Source organism: Bos indicus x Bos taurus, chromosome 27 (assembly GCF_003369695.1).
Source record: "Bos indicus x Bos taurus breed Angus x Brahman F1 hybrid chromosome 27, Bos_hybrid_MaternalHap_v2.0, whole genome shotgun sequence".
Classification (NCBI taxonomy): domain Eukaryota; kingdom Metazoa; phylum Chordata; class Mammalia; order Artiodactyla; family Bovidae; genus Bos; species Bos indicus x Bos taurus.
In genome coordinates this window covers 41824203-41850469 of record NC_040102.1, presented here as the reverse complement: position 1 = coordinate 41850469, position 26267 = coordinate 41824203, and the positions used below count along the sequence as shown (strand labels likewise).

Below are 26267 nucleotides of genomic sequence, written 5' to 3'. Positions count from 1 at the left end.
ATACTACCTAGTTTTGACGGTATTCCCCCCTCTCACCCTGCGAGGATACTACCTAGTTTTGACGGTATTCCCCACTCTCACCCTGCGAGGATACTACCTAGTTTTGACGGTATTCCCCACTCTCACCCTGCGAGGATACTACCTAGTTTTGACGGTATTCCCCACTCTCACCCTGCGAGGATACTACCTAGTTTTGACGGTATTCCCCCCTCTCTGCGCTTCACACCTGTGACTCGTTTATTCTGTAACTGCAAGTTTGGCCTCTTAGTCTCCATCACCTATTTCTCTCCCCTCCCCACCAACCTCCCTGTGGCAACCACCTGTTTGTTCTGTGACTATTTCTTCTTGGTTTTTTCATTTGTTTTGTTTTTTAGACTCCACATGTAAGGAAAATCGTACAGGATTTATCTTTCTCTGTCTGGCTGACTTCAATTAGCATTAAACCCTGTAGGTCCATTTGTGTTGTTGCAAATGGCAAGATTTCATTCTTTTTTATGGCTGAGTAATATTTGAGCAAACTCTGGGAGATGGTGAAGGACAGGGAAGCCTGGGGTGCTGCAGTCCACGGGGTTGCAAAGAGTTGGACACGACTGAGCAACTGAACAACAATAATCCATCGTGTGTGTGTATATGCTACATCCTTATCCATTCACTTACTGAGGGACACGTACACTGCTTCATATCTTGACGCTGCAGCACCTTCGTGAGCATATGGGTACATGCGTCTTTTCAGGTCAATGTGTTCATCTTTTTCGGATAATACCCAGGCGTGGAATTGCTGGGTCGTATGATAAGAACGTAAATTAGTGCAGCAACAATGGCGAACAGTATAAGGATTCCTCAGTTTCTTTATTTAAAAAAGGTTTTTAAAATTTTATTCAGATAGCACTGACATACAGTATTGTGTTCGTTTCAGGTGTATGGCGCAGTAATTTGATATATGATTATATTTTTAGTAAGTATCACAGTAAGTTTAATTAGCATCTGTCACCTCCCACAGTTTATTTTTAAAGTGAGCACAGTAATAATACTTCCCTCCTTTAGTTGTTTTGATGATTAGCTGGCCCAGGGTAGTCAGTCAATATCTAATAGGTTTTTCTTTTTGTTTAATTGATTTTCAGTGTTGTGTTAGTCTCAGGTGTACAGCACAGTGGTTCCATTGTACACATACATACATTCACTCTGTAATAACCACATGGGATTGAGTGAGCTCCCTGTACTATACGGTAGGAGTTTGGGATTCACATTTACCCACCTAGATACAGACAATAGGTAACCAACAAGGCTCTACTGTACAGCACAGGAAACTCTACTCAGATAGGTTTTTAAAATACTGTGTTATATACAAACGCAACTCATCGTTTACACTGGATCATAGAAATACTGTCTTTTTATCTAGCACTTTAAGGGCCAGGTACTCTCACTTCTCTGCAGAATTTTGATATCACAGGTATTCTTTTATTAACTTCTGCCCGTTTCTTTCTACTTTCATGGGATTTACTCTATTCATTTTTCTTCCTTAGATGTATACTTAGCTCATTAATGTCTTTCTTCCTTTTTAATATATGCACTTAAAACGGTAGATTTCTCTTTTACAACTGTTTTAGCCAAATCACAAATTCTGGTACTGACAACCCAGCATTTTTATTGTCACTGAGTTATATCTTAGCTGATTTTTTTCTTTGATCCAAGAATTATTTGAAAATAGGTGTTTTAGTTCGCAGTCCTCTGATGGGAGATCTGTATGGACTTAGGAATCCTTTGAAGTGTATTACGCTTTCTTTGTGGCTTAGCATGCGATCAGCTTTTAATAAATATTCTTACGTGCTTTTGAATGAAATCGTACAGGATGTCACTTTCTGAAACTCGGTTTTTTTCACTCGGCGTAATTCCCTTTCCATCCATCTACGTTGTTGTGAGTGGTGGTTTTTATTGTTGAGTAGTAAGCATTCCACAAGGGCTTCCCACGTGGCTCAGTGGTAAAGAACTCGCCTGCCAGTGCAGGAGACACTGGAGAGTCGGGTTCGATCCCTGGGTCGGGAAGATCCCCTGGAGGAGGGCATGGCACCCACGCCAGTATTCACACCTAGAAAATCCCATGGACAGAGGAGCCTGGTGGACCACAGTCCATGGGGTCACCAAAGAGTCAGACATGAGTGGGCGACTAAGAACAACAATAGTATTTCATGATATGGATGTGCCAGTTTGTTTAACCATTTACCCACTGAAGGACAAATGGGTTCTTTCTCATTTTTACTTATTAAAAATAAAGCTGCTATGAACATTTCTGTATATTTGTGTGAGCATAGTTTTTATTTTTGGGGGATAAACGCCCAAGAGTGCAATTGTTGGGATGTCTGGTGAGCTCATATTTAGCTCTGTAACAAGTTGCCAGCCTTCTTTCCAGAGCAGCTGTGCCATTTGACACCCGTGCCAGCAGTGACCCGGTTTCTCTGCATGCACCTCGCTGACATTTAGTGTATCAACATGCTTTACTTTTCATTCCAATCCCAAAGGTAATGCCAGAGAATGCTCAAACTGCCACACAATTGCACTCATCTCACACGCTAGTAAAGTAATGCTCAAGTAATTCTCCAAGCCAGGCTTAAGCAATATGTGAACTGTGAATTTCCAGATGTTCAAGCTGGTTTTAGAAAAGGCAGAGGAAACAGAGATCAAATTGCCAACATCGGATGGATCATCGAAAAAGCAAGAGAGTTCCAGAAAAACATCTATTTCTGCTTTATTAACTATGCCAAAACCTTTGACTGTGTGGATCACAGTAAACTGTGGAAAATTCTGAAAGAGATGAGAATACCAGACCACCTGACCTGCCTCTTGAGAAATTTGTATGCAGGTCAGGAAGCAACAGTTAGAACTGGACATGGAACAACAGACTGGTTCCAGATAGGAAAAGGAGTTCGTCAAGGCTGTATATTGTCACCCTGCTTATTTAACTTATAATGCGGAGTACATCATGAGAAACGCTGGACTGGAAGAAGCACAAGCTGGAATCAAGATTATTGCCGGGAGAAATAACAATAACCTCACATATGCAGATGACACCACCCTTATGGCAGAAAGTGAAGAGGAACTGAAAAGCCTCTTGATGAAAGTGAAAAAGGAGAGTGAAAAAGTTGGCTTAAAGCTCAACGTTCAGAAAACGAAGATCATGGCATCCGGTCCCATCACTTCATGGGAAATAGATGGGAAAACAATGGAAACAGTGTCAGACTTTATTTTTCTGGGCTCCAAAATCACTGCAGATGGTGACTGCAGCCATGAAATTAAAAGACGCTTACTCCTTGGAAGGAAAGTTATGACCAACCTAGATAGCATATGCAAAAACAGAGGCATTACTTTGCCAACAAAGGTCTGTCTAGTCAAGGCTATGGTTTTTCCAGTGGTCATGTATGGATGCAAGAGTTGGACTGTGAAGAAAGCTGAGCGGCAAAGAACTGATACTTTTGAACTGTGGTGTTTGGAGAAGACTCTTGAGAGTCCCTTGGACTGCAAGGAGATCCAACCAGTCCATTCTGAAGGAGATCAGCCCTGGGATTTCTTTGGAAGGAATGATGCTAAAGCTGAAACTCCAGTACTTTGGCCACCTCATGTGAAGAGTTGACTCATTGGAAAAGACTCTGATGCTGGGAGGGCTTGGGGGCAGGAAGAAAAGGGGACGACAGAGGATGAGATGGCTGGATGGCATCACCGACTTGATGGACGTGAATTTGAGTGAACTCCGGGAGATGGTGATGGACAGGGAGGCCTGGTGTGCTGCGATTCATGGGGTCGCAAAGAGTCGGACACGACTGAACAACTGAACTGAACTGACTGCTGCTCTACTTTACCATCTGCAGGGTGTACTGCCACCTCCCTGAGCCTTTCAGTTGCATTTCCTTAGTTGCTAATGATGTTGAACACTTTCTTGTGATTATTTGCTGAGAATGGAATTTCATCTTCATTCAGTCCCTTGATTTTTTTAAATTTGGTTTTTCATATTTTCAGGATCCTTCCTAGGTTTTGGTCTTGTTGACCAAACCTACTTCAGTGAAAATGTCCCTCTGTGACTGTAGATGTATCATTTTCTCTGTATAATTCTGCCAACTTTTGCTTTTTATATTTTTCTCTGTGTTGTTACGGAGAAGGCAATGGCACCCCACTCCAGTACTCTTGCCTGGAAAATCCCATGGACGGAGGAGCCTGGTAGGCTGCAGTCCATGGGGTCTCGAAGAGTGGGACACAACTGAGCGACTTCACTTTCACTTTCTTGCTTTGGAGAAGGAAATGGCAACCCACTCCAGTGTTCTTGCCTGGAGAATCCCAGGGGTGGGGGAGCCTGGTGGGCTTCCGTCTCTGGGGTCGCACAGAGTCGGACACGACTGAAGCGACTTAGCAGCAGCAGCAGCAGCTGTGTTGTTAGGTAGAGCACATTCAGAATTGTCCCATCTTCCTGATGAATTATTCATTTCATCATAATGCAGTTGTTCTCTTTATTCATTTTTGCCCTAAATATATATTTGTATGGCTTGCCTTAATCATATATTTGATCTGATAGTAATAGAGTCATTTAAGCTCCTCTTTAGTTAGTGTTTGCATAGCCTGTGTGCTCTGAATTGAGCATTCTCAGGGGAGACACTTTTCTCCCAGTTACGGTGCCGATAATTCCACCCCCAGGGCTTCCCCAGCACGTGTCTTAGCTCGCTCTCTCCCATAAGGTGTTACCTTTTCAGGTTCAGACGTTTGCTAAAAGGCTGGCTGCTCAGGTGTCATACTTTATATAGGGCTCGTGGCTCAGATGGTAAAGAATCTGCCTGCAGTGTAGGAGGCCAAGGTTTGATTCCTGGGTCGGGAAGGGAATGGCAACCCATTTCAGTGTTCTTGCCTGGAGAATCCCATGGACAGAGGAGCCTGGAGGGCCACAGTCCATGGGGTTGCAAAGCTTTGGACACGACTGAGCAACTAATCAGCTCAGCTCCGAATCCTCGTCACGTACAGACCTAAGGTTCCGTCTCCTTCCTCCATGAGGGCATCAAACCCAAGCCCCACCCCAGACAGCGACACTGCAGGCCCGTGTGCCTGCTGTGATTTTCGGGTTTCCGTTTCAGCATCTGGGGATGCCCCGTGTAACTTCATACTTGCATTTTAAGGAATGTTAGTTATAAACATAGTTATAAAACTACATTGAGGAATGTGTTTTTTTCTTCAGCATTTCTGCATGTTTGGGATGTGTAGGGGTCGGGGGATGGCCAAGTTATCTGGTCTGGGGTGTTGCTAACAGAGCAGGCAGTTCCCACGAGGAAAGCTCATGTAGCTTGAGAAAGGCGTCATGTTGAACAGTTGCAGAAGCCTGGATGTGTCCTTTCTGACCTTGACATCGTAAGGATTCAGCACATCTGATGTTTTGGACCCTGGAAGCTCTGCTGGAGTGATAGCACCTACGAAGACCTGCAGTGTGTATTTCTTGGTTCAGAGTCACTTTGAACTTAGGGTACCAGAAGGACTGGTCTTGAGAACACCAAGATTTTTTTTTAATATTTCAGCTTATAAATTTGAGACCATTTATTAACACGATGTTAATAAACAGCATTAAAATCTCATTGTTGCTTACATAAGACTTTTGTAAAACAGAATTCTACCAGTTATAAAACTGATAAGTTTTCCAACTGAAGTTCTTTAAAAATGTTTCTAAGCATGTTTCAAAATTATGCCTAAGCAAAGTACAGCAGTAATCTAGCTATTATAGATAGGCTGCAGTAATAGTACATTCAAAATACAGAATTGAAGGAGGAAGACATCTGTATATTGTAACTAGTATAGCTTCTCCATAAACTAATTGCATTATTTACATACGTGCTCTAGTTCATGTTTTTAAATTGTAACATAGATAATATTCATTTCCTTTTTGTAATATTGCCATGTTTTTTTAAGTTTTCTAAATGTACAAAATCCTTCAAATAATTGGAATCTAAGAAAAGTTTCCTTTCAAGTTTTTACTTTTGAACATTTCCTTCTTTGAACTTTTTTTAGAGCCTTGAGTCAGTTTTCGCCTTAGAAGCATTCCTGCAGTTGCACCAAGAGTAAACTCAATCCCCAGAACATTCGTTAAATGATTAGACTTTCGTTAAATGATTAGAATTCATCAGAAGCAGAATGTCATGACCTTGCCACTGGAGTTTAGTCCTCTGTGCCCAGAATGACAAGTTCTGAAATAAAGATTTTGTTTATTGATTCTTCTTGTGTGCCGAAGGAACAATTAAGTGTTTGTTGTTGTTCAGTCGCTCAGTCGTATCTGCCTCTTTGTGACCCCGTGGACTGCAGCTCACCAGGCTCCTTTGTCCTCCACCGTCTCACAGAGTTGCTCAGATTCATATGCATTGAGTCAGTGATGCTAACTAACCATCTCATCCTCTGTCACCCTCTTCTCCTTTTGCCTTTTAATCCTTCCCGGCATCAAGGTCTTTTCCAGTGAATTGGCCCTAAGCATCAGGTGACCAAAGTATTGGAGCTTCAGCTTCAGCATCAGTCCTTCCAATGTATATTCAGGGTCGATTTCCTTTAGGACTAACTGGTTTGGTCTCCTTGCAGTCCAAGGGACTCTCAAGAGTCTTCTCCAAAACCACAGTTCAAAAGCATCAATTCTTTGGCATTCAGCCTTCTTTATGGTCCTCCTCTCATATCCATACATTACTTTTAATACACTGTCTAGGTTGGTCTCAAGTTTCCTTCCAAAGAGCAAGTGTCTTTGAATTTCATGGCTGCAGTCACCATCTGCAGTGATTTTGGAGCCCAAGAAAACAAAGTCTCTCACTGTTTCCATTGTTTCTCGATCTACTTGCCATGAAGTGATGGGACGGAATGCCATGAGTTAGTTTTTGAATGTTGAGTTTTAAGCCAACTTTTTCACCCTTCTCTTTCATCCTCGTCAAGAGGCTCTTTAGTTTCTCTGCTTTTAGAGTGGTGTCATCTGCATATCTGAGGTTATTGATATTTCTCCCGCCAATCGTGATTCCAGCTTGTGAATCATTCAGCCTGGCATTTTGCATGACATATGCTGCATATAAGTTAAATAAGCAGGGTGACAATATACAGCCTTGTCATACTTCTTTCCCAATTTTGAACCAGCCAGTTGTCCCATATCTGGTTCTAATTGTTGCTTCTTGACCTGCATACATGTTTCTCAGAAGACAGTTAAAGTGGTTTGGTATTCCCATCTCTTTAAAAATTTTCCACAGTTTGTTGTGATCCACACAGTCAGAATCTTTAGAGTAGTCAGTGAAGCAGAAATAGATATTTTTCTGGAATTCCCTTGCTTTCTCCAGGATCCAGCCAATGACCCTTGGATTATTTTGTCTAATAAAAGGTGTGTCTACAAGTCAGGATGGCCATCAACAAGTAGTCTCCAAGCAATGGATGCTGGAGAGGATGTGGATAAAAGGAGCCCTCCTACACTGTTGGTGGCAATGCAGTTTGATACAACCACTATGGAGAATACAGTGGAGGTTCTTAAAGAGGGATCCCACTCCTGAGTATATATCTGGAGAAAACCATAATATGAAAACATTCATGCCCCCCAGTGTTCATAGCAGCACTATTTACAATAACCCAGACATGGAAGCAACCTCAGTGTCCAGTGTGTGTGTGTGTGTGTGTGTGTGTGTGGTGTGTGTGGTGTGTGTGTGTGTGTGGTGTGTGTGTACGTTGTGTGTGGTGTGTGTGTGTGTGTGGTGTGTGTGTGGTATGTGTGTGTGTGTGGTGTGTGTGTGTGGTGTATGTGTGTGTGTGTGTTGTGTGTGTGTGTGTGTATGTGCTCAGTTGTGTCCAACTGTTTGCAATCCCACGGACTACAGCCCACCAGACTCCTCTGTCCATGGAATTTTCCAGGCAAGAATAATGGAACAGGTTGCCATTTCCTTTGTCAAAATGCCCAGAGGAAGAGATAAAGAAGATGTGGTTTTTAAATATATATATATATATATATATATATATACACACACACACACTGGAATATTTTTCAGCCATATAAAAGAATGAAATAATGCCACATGCAGCTATATAGATGGATGTAGAGATTATCATATTAAATGAAGTAAGTCAGAGACATATCAGATGATATCACTTATATGTAGAATCTAGAAAAAGTTGTACAAGTGAACTTACTTACAAAACAGAAATAGACTTACAGACATAGAAAACAAACTTATGGCCGCCAAAGTGGATTGGGGGTGAGGGGGAAGCATAAATTAGGAGATTGAAATTAACATACACACACTACTATATATAAAGTAGATCACCAACAAGGATCTACTGTATAGCACAGGGAACTCAATATTCTGTGATAACCCATATGAGTAAACAATCTGAAAGAGAATCAATGTATGTGTATGTATAACTGAATGACTTGACTGTACCCCTGAAACCAACACAATCTTATAAGTCAGCTGTACTCCCAACAAAACTTTTTAAAGATGAAAGTACATCAGCGGCGTGGCTGTTCACGGCAGCTGTGTGTTCTCTTCTAGGTCACCTTCCGCACCAGAATCTATCACTGTAACATCAACAGCCAAGGCGTGATCTGCCTGGACATCCTGAAGGACAACTGGAGCCCGGCCCTCACCATCTCTAAAGTGCTCCTGTCCATCTGCTCCCTCCTGACAGACTGCAACCCCGGTAAGATTCCCAGCGGCGGAGGGCTGGAGCCGCGCCAGGCTGCAGCGTCAGCCCTCGGTCGGCTGTTTACCACCAGGACCACCACTGGCACGGTTACTTTTATTATTATTGATTTTAAATTTCCATCATTTGTAACTCCTTTCTTTTTCAGTGTAGTCCAGTCATTAGTCTTTTTAAAACCCATTATTTGCCAAAAAGGAGAAAGCACAGTGTGTAATCAGAGTGAATGAAAAATCATTTTATATGGGGAAGTGCATTTAAAGAATGCCTCACATTCTGCTGCCAAATCATAAATAGGAATTCAAACTGAATAGCCTAATCTTTAATTTGGAGAAGGAAATGGCAACCCACTCCAGTGTTCTTGCCTGGAGAATCCCATGGACGGAGAAGCCTGGTAGGCTGCAGTCCATGGGGTCGCACAGAGTCGGACACGACTGAAGCGACTTGGCAATCTTTAATTAGATGCCCACCAGAAGATGCTCGTTTGAGAGATGAGGACTATTAAAATCCGACAGCCCCTCAGGCAGCACCACGGAGAGGTCACCATTTGGCATTTTCATAACCGTGCGTCCTTACGAGCCGAGCCGTTAAGAGCCGAAAAGCTCCTGAGCTAGGAAACGCCGGGCAAGGCCGCAGGGCAACGCTGCCTCCCAGGGCCGCGAGCGGGGCCGTGGCCACGCCCTGCCTGCTGGTGTGCTTCCGGCCGCGAGTTCTCCTTCTGGGTCTTCCTGGGTGTGTGAGTGCGCGGCTCTGCCCAGCCGCTTCTAGCTCAAAGACAAGCCAACTGCCAATAGTTTACGTATCTGGGGATTTGGGGGGGAAATAACAGAAGTCCAAAGGGTTTTCATTGGGGTTTTCATCGATATTCTCAGTGACAAGTTCTTCTTTCAGTGTTTAATTAATAGTCTTAATACTTTTTGGGATTCCGTCTTCCAAGTTCAGGAAATGCACTCACTAGATAAGCGAAGTTTCAGACAAGAGAGAAATGGCAAGTGGGAACTAGGATCTCTTGGGACCCGGGCTGATTAATAAAGCGTGTAGAAATTGTCATCTTTTCCATCTTTGTATGTTGGCTGTTTTTCAGTAGTAAAAAATTATTTTTAATGACATTTAAAAACATTTAGTTAAATTGTGATACATGTAAACTATATATAACAAATCAATGCTCTTAACACCAAGAAACTAAAATATAATTGTGCAAGATTATAAAATGTTTTTTAGTTAATTTATACCAAATGCCAGATTGTGTAGTTCAACTGTGATGCACGAATTTAAAACTGAACATACACTTTGTTCTTTCAATCTCACTATTCCTGTTTCAATCCCATTTGTTGGTATGATGGTGTGTAACCTCATTTGGAGGTTGTGTCATCAAAACACTTTTCTTGTATGTGGTATTTCCTTTGGGAAATGTTGCACCACAGGACTACAGTCTGCCTCCGCACTTCCCAGAAAGTAATTCTGGCATTTGCTGCTACTTGGAGGGCAGTGTTTTTTAGAGAAAAAATTTATTTTGAGAGGTAAGTCACTTATTCAAGAAACTTTTGGTGTCAAGTTATTATGCTGTACACCTTAAACTCAGTTTTGTGTGTCAATTGTATCTCAGGGAAAGAAAGAAAAATAAATTTTTGAGACTCTACTATCTATGAGGCAGTTTTGACCACAAGGTAAATTTCTTATACATGGAATATACATAGAATAAGGCATCAGGTCACACTTAGGACACTTGTGCCAAGAGACAGCCTTACCCTAGTGGGAACCACATTAACAGAAATGGACCCGTCACCCTGACTGTTCTCCTGCGTTCCAGAACAGCCTTCTCTCAGCACTTGAAAGGTTTCTGTTCCATAAATTAGTTTCCTTTTTCTGTGTCACAGGAAATTACAGATACATTCCACAGGGGGAAAAAAAAAAAGCATTTATAAAAATCATCCTTGATGGAAACAAAATCACATAAACAGATTTTGAAGATCATGCTATGAATATTAAGAAAAAGCCTAAAGCTAACAATGTTCCTTAAGTTTCACCAACTAGAGATGGCTTATCTGGTATCATAATAGAATCTTATCTGTAAAGTACACGGTAACAAACTAAATATTCATCGTTTAACACATAAAAAAGATTTCTAATTTGTACATCATTATATGTATATTTATGTTCACACTTCTAGAGTCTTAAAAAAAAATTACCCCAAACAAGTCAAAATGTCCATTGTTTTGTTCGGTGGGTTTATTTCACATTGTTTTCTGGTACCCTTCCCTCCATTCTCTGTCAATTTTTTTCTCCAGATTTATGTTGAACTTCAATCTGGCCTATTTTCATGTGATCACAAATGTAGGTTTAATAGGATATGAATAACGACTTTCCTGCACTGAATCCATGCAGCTGTTTTCACACCAGAAATGCTGTCAGCTCAGACATAGGTTTTGCAATAAAGACACAGGTTTAACCAACTTTGTGAGGGCTATCATTCTTGTTCCTACATAAACTGGGGCGAGGGTGTCATCTTTTTTCATACTTTTCTCTTAATTTATATTTATCTCTTCCAAGAATTTGGCCCATTCAAAGCAAATGTTTCAGGGTAAGGCTACACACCCTGTCTTGCTTGATAGAGTCAGCAAATATAGATCTCAAAACCAGCTCCACTGTTTATTACCGGTGTGACCTTGTACCAGCCGTTTAACTTTGCTCAGCCTCCATTTCTTGTATAAAACAGAGATTATCCTCAGCTGTACCTAAGTCACAGGATTCCTATGAGTTTAAAAGGAGATGATGTATGTGAAAACCCATTATAAACAGTAACGGGTTGCTCTTGATGTTATTTCCCAGAGTATTTAGGACTCCAGATGTACAAACATGAGATGCGATCCAAGCCCAGGAGGCTGCATTTAACGGAGAGAAGGTAGAATTGAAGACTCTCTCGCACACCACCTCCTGGGCAACTGACACGTTGGGACTTTTCATCTGAAGAAAGCCTAGCCCTGAATTCCTCCGTCCATAAACTGTAACGCTGTGTGTTAGGAGTGCTGAGACCCTCTCATCTCTGGGGAAGGATCGCTCAGAGGGCGGTGTCCGACAGCGCGCAGGCCGTTGAGGGTGCCCCGAGCGCTCGGTCCCGGGGCCGTGGTGGGGGTCTCCCTGCGGGCCTCCGTGGGCTGGCCACGCTTGGCAGGGGGCCCCTGGGCCCGACGCGGCGCCTGCTTGCCCACGCAGGCCTAGCCGCCGGCGGGTGGCCGTGACCGCTGCCAGGACAGAGAGCCGGAGCCGTAGAGGCTGAGAAGCCCGAAGCTCCGCACCAGGGACTCCCCTGGCGGTCCGGGGCGAGACTCCGCGCTCCCAGTGTTGGGGGCTCGGTTTCCATCCCTGACTGAGGAACCGGCTCCTCCTGCTGCGACTAAAGATCCCTCCTGCTGCAGCTAAGACCCAGTGCAGCCGAAATAAATAAATGTTTTTTTGATAAAAACAAAGGTCAGCAGCAGCCTCCCGGCTCCCCTGACAGTGAGCACGGTTTCATCCAGGAGTCGCTGAAGTTTACACTTGTAAACACATTTCCATTTTTTCATGGAACGCTCCTATTTGTAAACACTCTGTCAAGCATATGTAACATTTAAGCTCTCTTCTACTTAATTTCATCTTTTAAAGTTTGTTTTTGCTGTTTTGTGGCTTTTTTCAAACGCTTAGCTGTTTTAGCATATCCTTTATATAAAATCTGTTATTTAAAATTTGCCTGCGTAATGGTCTTCAGGCCTATAACTATTAATAATGGGTGCTTTCCCTCACACAAAACGAACTATCCTGAGGATACTGACAATTATGAAATAAAAAAAGGTCAGCAGTTTCCTGTCCCAGAGGCTTTATTCACAGAGTAGTGTCCAGAAATATTAATCTCTTTTTCATGAATCTTCGTATCATCTGGCATCGCTTCACTAATCTCAGTTCTCCTTTCTGCTGCGCTCCTGCGGCTTTTGAAAGGGTTATGACCTTGTTTGATTCTTCCATTGTTGCTGTTGTTTTTCCCTAAGTGCTGAAATGGGAGATGCTGGCATTTCATAATATGGGGAAATTTTGGAAAGACAGCTTGGTGGTTATAAACTTTTTGTTCCACACTCTGAGTTCATTTGTACCTAAGCCTCTGTCTCTGTTGCATGTTCTTAATAGAACCATCCAGGCCTTTTGTTGCTCTAAATTTCTGCTTAGCTGCTAAGCTTTCTCGGTGATTCTGACTGTGAGCATCAGATTACTGACTCCTCTCTGCCTCAGTCTTCTTGTCTGTAATACAGGTTTAATGATAGTGCCTGCCTCAGGAGATGTCATGAGATTCTTGTCCTCTGATGAAGTTATTTGATTCATAATGTGATTTTGATGCTGCATTGTGAAAAAAATTCCCCCCAAGACATGGCTCTTAGGAGATAATCAAAAGTTGGAAAACAGAGTATTTGATATTGAGGAATTGTTGCCAGAAATTTTTAGGCATAAGAAAATGAAATGGCAATTATGAATTTTCTATACATGCTTTCCTTTTAAAGATCCATACTGAGTTCTTTGCAAATGCACCCTTTATCTCATCCGTGGTCACCTGCTTCAGACCACAGGCTGCCTGTGGAGAGCCTGGACAGTAGGGCCCTGCATCCGTAAACAGCCATGAGGTCCTCGTCCTCCACTTCTCAAGCAGGCAGAGCTGCCCCGGCCAGGCCAGAAGGTGCCCTGAGTGCACCCACAAACATCACACCCGCCCCCTCCCTCCATCACCTCCCAAATAAGAATCTGGGGTTGGTTACTCCCAGTCTTTGATTTATGCAGATCTTCATTAGAACAAGTAGATCTAAGAACAGCAGCGAATTAACCCTCTGTCTTAACACAGTGAGGAAGCCGAGGGTACACGAAGTGCAGTGTCGTTGGTAGGAGCTCTGGTCCTTGCAGACGGATTCAGTGGAGGAAGGAACCTCTCCCCGTGGCCTGGCCAGGTGTTCCAGCGCCCCCCTTCCCCAGCATCACTGCGCTTGGTTTCACATCTCTTACAGACTGTTCAATGTAAACAACAAATACAATCCTTATCCACCAGTCGTCTCAGATATCTTAACTTTGATCGTTATTAATTGCTTGTCTTTGACCTGGTTATGGTTACATAGTGAATTGTGTTGCTATTAAATATTTAAAAATTTTAGTTGCTAGTGACTGCTGAGTGGTGGAGACAGGATTAATTATTTTAACACAGAGATGTTTGTGTCATTATTTACACTAAGGTGGTGAGCTGTTAGACTGATGAAAGCTACATAAATGGAATTTAAGAGGATTCCATTGCTTACGACAGCAACACAAACCTTTCTACTCCTGCACTTGAGAACTGGCAGAGAATAATTTATTTCACTTAAATTTAGAGAAAACTACAAAAGTGATAACCTACCTATTTTCAAAGCAGGCTATTTTAGCAGGAATGCCAAGAAGAAACGTTGATTTTTCTAAAACAGACATTACAGATGGCTGTGTAGACATCAGATTTCTTCTGATGCCTTTGACTTTTTATTCACGCGAGAAACTTAAAAAGTAGACAGAGATGGTACAACATACACTAACTTCAAGCTATTTTCTTTGTGAAACTTTGGCTTCCCTCTGAGAATATTGCGTGCTGAATTCCAAAAGTCGTTCTAATCAGGACTTCCAAATATGGGTATAGTCTGTAATTTGCAGTCATTTATCTTCTCGGACACCTTATACAAGAAAAACAAAGCTGTAGTTGTATGTAGTTAAATCAGTCTACCTGGTATTTTAAATACCAGGAGAGTAAATAAAGTCCACAAAATGTACTGTGTGCAGGGCCTCGGTTCTGGCTCAGGAGTCGCTGCTGCCTCCTGGGGACCCTGCTCCCGTGGCGACCATAGGCTTACTCAGATCAGATTGGAAACATGCCGTGTAGGGTGTGGAGGCTCTAGAAAAACTGAGGCTTCATTGAGAAGGATGAATAAAATCGGGGTGTGTGCATCATTAAAGAAAATAATATTTCAGTTGTGTGAATTAAGGAAGTTTCACAGAAATTATTCTATACCATCATAAATTAGGCTTAAAAAAACAGAAAATAACAATTCTGAGATATTCCCCTTGATCTATATATTTATAAATGTGACGGATTGTTTTCCTACTTTGTCATTCTGTAGAAAGGCAGGCTTTATAGTTGTTTTACAAGGTATTTTGGTATTTAACAATGAAACTGAAAGATCCAGCTGAATGACTTTCCAGGAAATACAGGATGATAAAGGAGAGTTTAAGTTATCTAACCATGGGTTTAGACTTCGGATTGCCGTGCAGTGAAACAAGTGAAAAGGATTCGTCTTTGAGACAGAGTTGGCAGGAAAGGCCTGGGGGCTTCAGCGTGTAGGTGAGAGGTGAAGGCACAGTGTGCTAACCTTGAGTGTTTCTCCTTGGTGTAAGTTAGTGTTTCTCTAACACAACCATCTCTTTGCTGTCTTTCCTGAACAGCCAAAGTGCCTAGGCTAAAAAGAACATTGGCTGTTTATTATTTTTTGATAGATCATTGTCCAAAAATCCTAACCTTCCAAAGCTGTGTTGCTTTCCTAGTTAAATCCATTGCCTTAGTAGGTCTGGTTCTTTTAAAACGGCAAAAACTAGGCTTTATCATATTTGTTGACACATGGGAAGAGCTGAACTTAGAATGTGCCAGTGAAGTTTCACCTTCTCAGTGTAAGCAAAGGGCGGTCGGGGAAGCTGCTGCCAGTGGTAGCAAGGAGAACACATCCTTATGTTTGGCATCGGCTGCTTCTCTGGCTTCCGCTTCCTTCTCTGAGCAGGAGGAGCTGCTCTCCGCGTTCCTAAAGCGGGGGGCGGACCCGGGGGGCAGTCCAATCCACTCTCTTCTCGACCATTATGAGGTCATCCCCTCATCCTCTGTAAGGAGTCTGATTGGTGTGTCCTTGGACAGCGTGTCCAGTCAAAGTCTCATCATTTCAGTGCAGTTAAGAAGGTTAGCCTGATTAGCAGGCCTTTTTAATGAACTGTGGAAATTTTACAGGAGTGAAGACCCAATCCTTCTAAGCACTCATAGGAAACATTGGTAAACGTTTAGACTGGGCACCCTGGAGACTCTGCTTTATCAAGGAAAGGAGTGAAAGTGAGTTTTTCACATTCAGAAAAATAGAGAAAATGATTATAACGAACCCTAATGTATCCCTCACCTAATCTAGATTCAAAACGTACCTTTATATTGGGGTTGGGGTATCTTTACAGGTTAGCAAGTACGTTTTTAGACGGGCTGAGTAGTCTCAGATAGTACTGCTTTCTACAATTCATTTTCATGGTAACTCTTTTTAAAAAAAAAGGAAACCGTCAGCTTCAGCACAGGTTTTCGTGCATAAATAGGATTAATACTCATTTCTGAAGGGTGCAGCGTGTGTTGCGCCCTTCAGAAACGAATGTGGAAGGTAGGCCACTGAAGAAAGTCTTCTTTTATAAGGAGAAATGAAGATAAGCTATTTAAGTGACACCCGTTTCAAATTGTTGATGCTACCCTATTGTTATTAATATGGAAATGTTATAATTCTGAAAAGTTTAATAAAAATCCTCTAATTGCCCAGAAACTCACTTGTGTGTAGATGAAACATTAGGTGATTTAATGTTTTGCCTTCTTAATTTGAGTATTTGAGATTGTGATACCTTGGGAAAATATTGTGGTTAGGAAAGCCTGAAGACTTCACGGAAGCCCACCAGCGCCCAGCCCCCTCACAGCTCAGGAGCCGTCCGTGCTTCCCCTTGCTTGCTGCTTTCAGTATTTATTGACTTTGTGGCCGCGTCGAGTGTTCATTACAGCACTCAGATCCTCACTGATCTGCAGGGTCTGTCCTTGAGGTGCGCGGGCTCTCTGGTTGCGGCTCGCAGGTTCCGTCCCTCCAAGGCGTGCAGGGTCGCAGTTCCATGACCGGGGACCGCAAGGCAGATCCTTGCCCACTGGGCCACCCAGGAAGTCCCAACTTCTTCCTTTCTAATTCACCTTCCAGTCAATATCTGACCCAGGTAAGGGGCCGTCAGTAATAGCACATGCAGTATTCTTATTGTAAAAAGAAGATGCTTCTAAAATGTAAGACTAATTATTCCTACCCAACAGCAATAACGTCTTTCTCTTTTTCTCCTGTGTCTGTTTGTCCTTTAAGAGATCCTTGAGCCCAGTGCTTGTTATGGGTGTTGAATTTCTGGTTTGTGTCATGTTAGTGAGGACTTTGAACACCGAGCAGTATAGGCGCTCCTTTAAACCACAGGCACATGTCTCTCAATGACAGGTGTGTTCCTGGCGGAAAATAACAAATCACCATATTTTAGGTGTATTTGAAGAACCTTCTGCTGGAGAACATTCCATGAAGAAGGCAAGTGAAGCATTTTTAAACTTGAATGATGAATTCCCCATTTGTTTTTTCTTAAAAGTGCAAGAGTTTTTCCCCCTAATTCAACACTGCCTTTCCTATGAGGTAAAGTGATGTGAAAGTCGCTCAGTCGTGTCCGACTCTTTGTGACCCCATGGACTGTATAGGATTCTCCAGGCAAGAATCCTGGAGTGGGTAGCCTTTCTCTTCTCCAGGGTATCTTCCCAACCCAGGGATCAAACCCAAGTCTCCTGCATTGCAGGCAGATTCTTTACCAACTGAGCTGTCAGGGAAGCTCCCCCATCGCCCGCATCACCCATGCGACACTGAGGTGCCTGCGCCCACTGACAGCAGCCTGCTGCTGTGTGCCTGCGGGCAAGAGAGCAGGCGGGCCCTTGTGGGGTGACATCACGTCCCTGGAGAGCCCCTCCATCACCCCAGACCCAAGCCCCTGACTTCTGTGCAGACCAGCTCCCGCGGTGGAAACGCAGTCATCCACATTCTAATTCAGATCCACGAGAGAAATTTGTATAACGGAGAGGTCTTTTTTTTTAACCGGACAGTCTCTTTTGTTGGCCGCACTGAGCCTTGGTTGCTGTGCACGGGCTTCCTCTCGTTGTGGCACGTGGGGCTCCTCTTCATCGCGATAAGGGGCTTCTCACAGCAGAGATTTCTCTCTTACAGAGCCCAGGCTCTCAGCCCCCGGGCTTGTGGGATCCTCCCAGACCAGGGATTGAACCCGTGTCCCCTGCATTGGCACGTGGATTCTTATCCACCGTGCCACCAGGGAAGTCCAAGGAGATGTCTTTATATTGAGCTTTGGATGTCAGCACTGGGTTTTCAGAAGAAGAACTCTAGAAAACAGCACCCAGCTACAGTGTATGAACAAATAACACTGCTTCTCTGGGGCAAAGACACACAAAAGTGCCAGCCACCCTGGTCCTCCATAGGAGGACGCATTTACTCTAGGAACATGTTATCTAAGGAAAGGTCACATAAGGCTGGTGTGTTAACCCTAGCCCTGACCTCAGCCTTGTCCAGTATAATTCTGCGTCTGCAGAGAATGCATCTTTTCAGTGGAGTCACATTCCAAATACCATGGCTAGCTTAGACTTAGGGTTAATCACATCTGAGCCTCTGTTCAGTTCAGTTCAGTTCAGTCCCTCAGTCGTGTCCAACTCTTTGCAACCCCATGAATCGCAGCACGCCAGGCCTCCCTGTCCATCACCAACTCCCAGAGTTCACCCAAACCCACGTCCATCGAGTCAGTGATGCCATCCAGCCATCTCATCCTCTGTCATCCCCTTCTCCTCCTGCCCCCAATCCCTCTCAGCATCAGAGTCTTTTCCAATGAGTCAACTCTTCGCATGAGGTGGCCAAAGTACTGGAGTTTCAGCTTCAGCATCATTCCTTCCAAAGAACACCCAGGACTGATGGGAAGGATAAAAATGGTAGAGACCTAGTAGACATTAAAGAGATCAAGAAGAGATGGAAAGAATACATGGAAGAACTGTATAAAAAAAGATCTTAATAAACCGGATTACTGTGATAGTGTGGTTAGTCACCCAGAGCCAGACATTCTGGAGTGCGAAGTCAAGTGGGCATTAAGAAGCACTGCTGTTAGTAAAGCTAGTGGATGTGATCAAATTCCAGCAGAACTATTCAAATCCTTAAAGGATGATGCCGTCAAGGTTTTGCATTCATTATGTCAACAAATCTGGAAGACCCAACAGTGGCCACAGGACTAGAAAAGGTCAATCCTCATCCCAATTCCCAAGAAGCGTGGTACCAAAGAATGTGCTAGCCATCGGACAGTTATACTCATCTCCCATGCTAGGAAGGTCATACTTAAAATCTTACATGCTAATCTGCAATATTATGCAAACTAAGAACTTCCAGATGTCCAAGCTGGGTTTAGAAAAGGAAGAGGAACTAGAGATCAAATTGCAAACATTTGCTGGATTACAGAGAAAGCAAGGGAATTTCAGAAAAACATCTGTCTCTGTTTCATCGACTGCACCAACGCCTTTGTGTGGATCATGGCAATCTGTGGAGAGCTGTTAGAGAGATGGGAATACCAGACCATCCTACCCGTCTCCTGAGAAACCTGTATGAGGGTCAAGAAGCAACCTGTTAGAACCCATATGGAACAACTGATTGGTTCAAGATCGAGAGGAGAGTAAAGGGGGCTGTCTGCTGTCACCCTGATTGTTTAACCTAAACGCTGAGCACGTCACGAGAAATGCCGGGCTGGGTGAGCTACACGCTGGAATTAAGATAGGTGGGAGAAACATCAGCAACCTCAGATATGCGGATGATACCACTCTAATGGCAGAAAACAAAGAGGAACTAAAGAGCCTCTTAATGAGGGTGAAGTAGGGGAGTGAAAGAGCTGGCTTAAGATGAAATATTTTAAAAAAGCTAAGATCATGGCATCAGCCCCATCACTTCTTGACAAATAGAAGGGGAAGTGGTGGAAGCGGTGAGAGATCCTCTTCTTGGGCTCAGAATCGCTGCAGACGGTGACTGCAGCCATGAAATCAGGAGATGATTGCTTCTCTGCAGGAAAGCTACGACAAACCTAGACAGTGTGTTGAGAATCAGACACATTACTCTACCAACAGAGGTCCATATAGTCAAGGCTGTGGTCTTCCCAGGGGCCAGTAGGATGTGAGAGCTGGACCATAAAGAAGGCAGAGTGCCGAAGAATTGATGCCTTCAAACCATGGTGCTGGAGAAGACTCCTGAGAGTCCCTTGGACTGCAAGGAGACCAAACCAGACAGTCCTAAAGGAAATCAGTCCTGAATATTCACTGGAAGGACTGATGTTGAAGCTGAAGCTGCAGTATTTTGGTCATCTGATGCGAACAGTTGACTTACTGGAAAAGTCCCTGATGCTGGGAAAGAGTTGAGGGCAGGAGAAGAGGGCGTCAGAGGATGAGATGGCTGGACAGCATCACCGATGCAATCAACATGAACTTAGACAAACTCCAGGAGATGCTGACGGACAGGGAGGCCTGGCGTGCTGCAGTCCATGGGGTCGCAAAGAGTCTGACATGACTGGGCGACTGAACAACAGCAACAATCACATCTGAGTTCAAAGTAGCCTGTGTCCAATCTGGTAAAAGTTTTTAAGTGAAAGATGACTGTTTGTGGGAGGGTTTGTTTCTTGTCTGTTCAGTTCTCTGGAAAGCTGATTTAAAGGCACAGTTATTGTAACTAGGCAAAGAAGCCTTTGACTTATATGCAGAAGTTGCATTTGGGGAACTCAGTTCAGGCCACGTGTGTCTTCATAGTGTGGATGAGGACACCTTGGGTAAAGAAAGGGGCTCTAGATGTATATACTCCTTGATTGTATATCTGGAGTGGCTTTTTCTTTTTTCAGGTAGAATTATCTTTCTTGTGTTTTCTTATAAAAATAATACATACTTACTAAATTTTTCTTAAATCAACTGTCATTTAAAGAGAAGTATTTAATTTCCGTTTGCGGCTCTGCAGACTTCAGTTCAGTGGTGGCGGTGCTGGCGGTTTAGTTGCCAAGTCCTGTCTGACTCTTTGTGACCCCATGTCTGTAGCCCGCCAGGCTCCTCTGTCCATGGAATTCTCCAGGCAAGAACACTGCAGTGGGTTGCCATTTCCTTCTCCAGGGGATCTTCCCGACCCCGGGATCGAACCCAGGTCTCCTGCATTGCAGGCAGACGCTTTACCGTCTGAGCTACAAGGGAAGATTCAGTTCAGTGGGACTCAGCAAAGTGTATTTGTTCTTTAAGTTTGTCTCATCTGGTGTAAATTTGGACTCACTGACCTCAGCTCTTAGCCCTGGCTTTGACCTACTTCTCCTTAACACTCCCTGTGCTGATTTTCTTGTCCCTTAATATAAATCTAGACGTGGATCAGCAGTTGCTACCAGTTTTTGTTATAAGTCTATTGCTGTCTCTGTAATAAAATCCTCTTATTTTATTTGTGTAGAAGTCGATCTCATTAAAAAGCTGCTGTACATATCAACTTCTGATGGACATTCTCTTCGTTTTACGTTTGGAGAGTGTCACGCAGGGGTTCTCCTACTTAGAAATCAGCACTCATCTGTTTTTTCCTTAGAGAAGCATGTAGTGCATGGTGGAGTGGTTGGAACGAGCGCTTGTCCGTTTCTCCACTCTCCCCAAACTGAAGTCTTCCTCCACTAAAATCAGTTAATGGATGTATTTCTCCGTGTAAACTTTAGTAAATTTTCTGTATTTGAGGTGTGTTTCTCCCCCTAAATTATCTTCAGATCTCTGATGTCTAATGTTCTTTTGAATATTGGCTAAAGCTGTTGAAATTCCTGTTCCATCCTCGTCAGTGAAAGGCTCTGAAAACACAAATAAGAAATTGAAAAGTGAAGCAGACCCTTAATATAAACAAACACCATCTTTCCTCACATGGAAATGTGACTTTCACTTGGACTCTCTGTCCAGCCCGTGGTTCAAAGACTGTCTTTCCCTTACTTGAGAGATTTCTGAAGAAGCAAGAACATTTAGGCTAGATTTTAATGAACTTTTTCTTGATTATTTCTTTTTTAAAATGTTTTATTTATTTACTGACTTTTCTTTTTGGCTGAGCCGGGTCTTGGCTGCTGCTCAGGTGTTCTCTAGCTGCAGGAAGCAGGGGCTGCCCTCTGGTTGAGGGGCATGGGCCTCAGTACTTGCGGTGCCCACGGGCTCAGTTGCTCTGCCGCACATGGGATCTTCCCAGACCAGGGATCCAGCCTGCATTGGCAGGCGGATTCCTTACCACTGGACCGCCAGGGAGGTCCTCTTTAATTATTTCTTAAATTAAGATCATTTAAAGATAAAGATCGCAGTGATGAAAAAGGACTCGTTAATGCCCCTCAGTTCAGAGTAAAGCAAGTTTCGTTTTAAATGACAGGGAAAGAATTATGCAAGACTTGTATCTTTTAGGTCAAAGGTCTTTCCTGTTCCCCTAGATAACCTCTCCTGTGGGTGTTTTGTTTTGTCTTTAAAGTTTAGGGCCAGTAATAAGTGTCTCACTCTTTAAATGAGTCCTCTTTCCTCTGTCCTCACGTCTTTATTTTCACTCTGGTCCTGAGGTAGTTCAGCACTAATTTAATGCTCAGGCACAGTCGCTCCATTAACCCTTGTGATGATCCCCACTGCTTTTCTACACCTCTGTCCACGCGCTTTATTATGACTTACTCTGTTTCTGTGGTAATTATTTTATTGAGCATAACTATTTTATTGCACATCATTTGACTCTCTTTGGCAGAGTGAGGCATATAATAAGAGATTAAAGTTTCTCTTGTGGTAGGTCCAAGGGGACCATTTCGTAACGTCCCAGCATTCTCTGCCTGGGTTTATTTACAGCTGTGTCAGGAGAGACATCACTGTGTCAGGCTTTGCTCAGCAGTTTCATTCCAACAAGATGTATTTTTCCTGTCTGTTGTCCAGCTACCCTGTGGTCTCCAGGTCTCCACACACACGGAAAGGTTCCCACTGTTATTCCAAGGCAGGGATTTGCTTCAGGTGTCTTTTCTACATTTAGAATATGTCTTAATGGAAATGATGAGATTGTTAAGTAACTGAAAATTGTCTGTGTAATTCTCTTCGATTTTCACTCTATGCCACTTCTGAAACTCCAAGTTCTATTTCTTGGTTGGTTGATTTCTTTTGTAATTCAGACTTCCCTCCCCTTCTCTGTCCATATCTGTAATGCCGTGGTCTGTTAATACTCGTCAGTAGATGGAATCATTCTAATGATATTTATTGTCAGAAACACCTGTGCCTGCTTTTCAAAAGACAGCATGGATTTCGCTGCTGCTGTTTAGCCGCTCAGTCGTGTCTGACTCTCTCTGACCCCGTGGACTGTAGGCCTCCAGGCTCCTCTGTCCATGGGATTCTCCAGGCAAGAACACTGGAGTGGGTTGCCCTGCTCTCCTCCAGGGGATCTTCCAAACCCAGGAATCGAACCCACATCTCCTGCGTTGGCAGGCGGATTCTTTACCGCTGAGCCACCTGGGAAGTGGATTTTTACTTTATGTAAATGGATTTGCTTTATGGATTTTACTTTATGTAAATTGTAAAAGTGAATATGTTTTTTAAATGTGATGGCTCAGCAGGTAAAGAATTCGCCTGCTGATGTAGGAAACACAGGTTTGATCCGTGGGTTTGGAAGATCCCCTGGAAAAGAGCGGGGCAGCCCACTCCCACATTCTTGCCTGGAGAATCCCATGGGCAGAGGAGCCAGGTGGGCCACAGTCCATGGGGTCACACAGAGGTGGACACGACTGAGCAACTCAGCACAGCACAGCATGAAACGCCCTCCGGGATGGTGACTTGCACGCAATACCCGCCTCGGAAGGACCCTCGGCCTGAGGCGCGGACCCCCCAATCGCCCGATCGCTTTTCTCCCCGTCCAAGTCCCCTTGTGGCTGTCATGTCCCCCTTTCAGCCGAGCGGGCAGGGAGGACCACCTTCTGAGAGCACTGACCTCGCCCGGGCAGCCGTGGGAGGCCCCCCCTGTGACCTCACTGTCTGTGAACACTCTGTGCCCAGAGCATTTGTTGACGAAGCGGCTCTGTGAGAAAACCCAAGGGAAGAGTGGTCCTCTCCGGAGGGGAGCCCTGGACTTGCTCCTCTTCTTGCGGATAGAAACAGCCAATCCCGGGAGAGCCATACTCCATCGCTGCCTGGCCACAGCAGCCGGGCCATCACTGCCTTCGAAAGACCCCCCAACCCCCGCTTCCCGGAGTCCTGATAGGAAGAGCAGTCACGAGGAAGTCAGCGAGCCACAGCCAAGGTTATCCACAAGGTAGTGTAACGCACACCGTCTTCTGAAAGAGTGGCTAGAGCTTCAGGAGCCCTTCCTTCCTCATCTCTCACCTGCCGCCCTGAGCCCTGGGACTCTGCTGCGCATCACCCCCTGGGCTTTGTTGTTAAAAACAGAGACCCTCTGCACAAAGCCCACCTGGCCCGGGCTCTGCTTCGCCTGCTCCCTCGAGCCCGAAGGGTCTCCCTGTCCTGCAGAGGTGCCACCGAGCTGGCACAGGGACGGTGTGCTTCTGTGGGGCAGAGCTTGAGTGGGCGCATCTGTCTTTGGCAGTCCCTTCTCCTCTCTCCCTTTGCCCTCCAGCAGGACTCTTCTCTTTTATTTGTGTTTCCAGTCTCCTAGTTTTTCTGCTGAGTCTTCTCTTTTTCTTTCTTTTTACCCTTATTGTTTGCCTGCTGCCCTACCTCTCTTTTTTTCCAGTCAAAGTATAGTAAATTTCCGGTATTTGTTTCAGATGTACAACATAGCGATTCAGATTTTTGTAAATTATACTCCCTTTAAAGTTATTACCAAATATTGGTATTTCCTGTGCTATACCGACGCTCCTTGTAGCTTATCTGTCGGCTTCCCTGGTAGCTCAGCTGGTAAAGAATCCGCCTGCAATGAGGGAGACCTGGGTTCCATCCCTGGGTTGGGAAGATCCCCTGAAGAAGGGAAAGGTTACCCACTCCAGTGTTCTTGCCTGGAGAATTCCGTGGACAGAGGAGCCTGGTGGGCTGCAGTCCGTGGGGTCGCAGAGTCAGACACGGCTGAGCTGCTAAGCACAGCACAGCACAGCCTGTCTGTTACATACACAGCAGTCTGGCTCTCACCTCCTTCCCTTCTCCTGTCTGCCCCTACGCCTCTACTGGTAGTCACTCCACATCTGTGAGGCTGCTTCTGTTTTGTTATATTCATCTGTTCATTTTTTTAGATTCCACGTGTATCGATGAACACACACAGCGTCTGCTCTTCTCTTTCTGACTTAGGCTACTGACTGTGTGTTCTCTAGGTCCGTACGCGTCGCTGCAGATGGCAGAATTTCGTTCTTTTCATGGCTAAGTTGCATTCTATTGTGTATATATGTAAATATCTCATCTTCTTCAGTCTGTGGATGGCCACTTAGCTTGCTTCCCTGTCTTGCCTACTGTAAATAATGCTCTTATAAACACTGGGGTGCAGATGCCTTTTTGAAGTAGTGTTTTCCTTTTCTTCTAATATATACCTGGGAGTGGCATTGCTGGATCACATGGTAGGTCTAGTTTTAATTTTTTGAGAAATCTCCATATTGTTTCCAGTCGTGGCTGCACCGATTTACGTTCCCACCAGCAGTGAATTAAGGTTCCCTTTTCTCCGCGTCTTTGCCGACATTTATCGTTTGTGGTCTTTTTGATTGTGGCCGTTCTGACAGGTGTGAGCTGATACCTCATGGTTTTGATTTCTATTTATTTCCCTGATAATGAGTGATGGTGCAGGCATCTTTTCATCTGCTTGTTGACTATCTGTATGGCCTCTTTGAAACAAATGTCTGTTCAGGTCTTCTGCCCCCTTTTTTTTTTTTTAATTGGGTTGTTTGTTTTTCTGGGGTTGAATTGTGTGAACCCTTTGTATATTTTAGATGTTAACCCCTTACCAGACATATCATTTGCAAGTATCTTCTCCCATTTAGTAGACTGTCTTTTCATTTTGTTGATGGTTTCCTTTGCTGCGCAAACGCTTATAAGTTTAATTAGGTCTCGTTTGTTTATTTTCGCTCTTATTTCCCTTGCTTGAGGAGACAGATCCAAAAAAATATGGCCAAGACTTACGTCAAAGAGTGGATTCCTGTGTTTTCTTCTAGGAGTTGTATGGTTTCAGGCCTTATGTTTAGGCTTTAAACCCCCATTGAGCTTGTTTCTGTGTGTGCTGTGAGGCGATGCTCCAGGTTCGTTCTTTTACACACAGCTGTGCAGTTTTCTCAGCACCCTTGTTGAAGGGACTGTCTTCTCCCCATGCTGCTCCTTAACTTTTTTTAACCTTTCTTTCACCCAGAAAAATGTTTTTTAAAAAAAAGGAAGGAAAAATTTTAAAAGAAGTAAATATAAACTATCTTTTTGATTTATTTTTACTTTGTAAGAGCTTTATTTATTATTCTCTCTATAACCAGATGACTTAGCCTGTAGCGTCTGTTGGCCGAGGACAACCTTGGAATATTCCATTTTGCTCCACGTGCCAAGCGGTGACTCTTGTTCTTCGGGTGTGCCAAGGCAGGAGTGGCCCGCCAACTCTCAAAAGGGGGCTGGTGTCAGCGCTGACACTGTGGATGAGCGCGGAGCACCGCGCCAGAGCTGGCACTGTTCTCAGCCAGGACCTCCCTTCTTAATGCCGGGGCCTCTTTCTGCAGCTAAGCAGCTTCTTTTCCTAATCTAGTTTGGAAAATATATTAAATGC

General features: G+C 43.9%; 1 protein-coding gene across 2 annotated transcripts in view; it reads left to right on the top strand.

The window, feature by feature from the left end:
* LOC113885060 (ubiquitin-conjugating enzyme E2 E2) overlaps positions 1-26267 on the top strand; it is a 374924-nt gene that overhangs the window by 312464 nt on the left and 36193 nt on the right. For both annotated transcript variants that reach the window (XM_027530187.1, XM_027530188.1), the window contains one exon: positions 8523-8670. In XM_027530187.1, coding sequence (XP_027385988.1) covers positions 8523-8670 — 148 coding nt within the window. The remainder of the gene's footprint in view (positions 1-8522; positions 8671-26267) is intronic.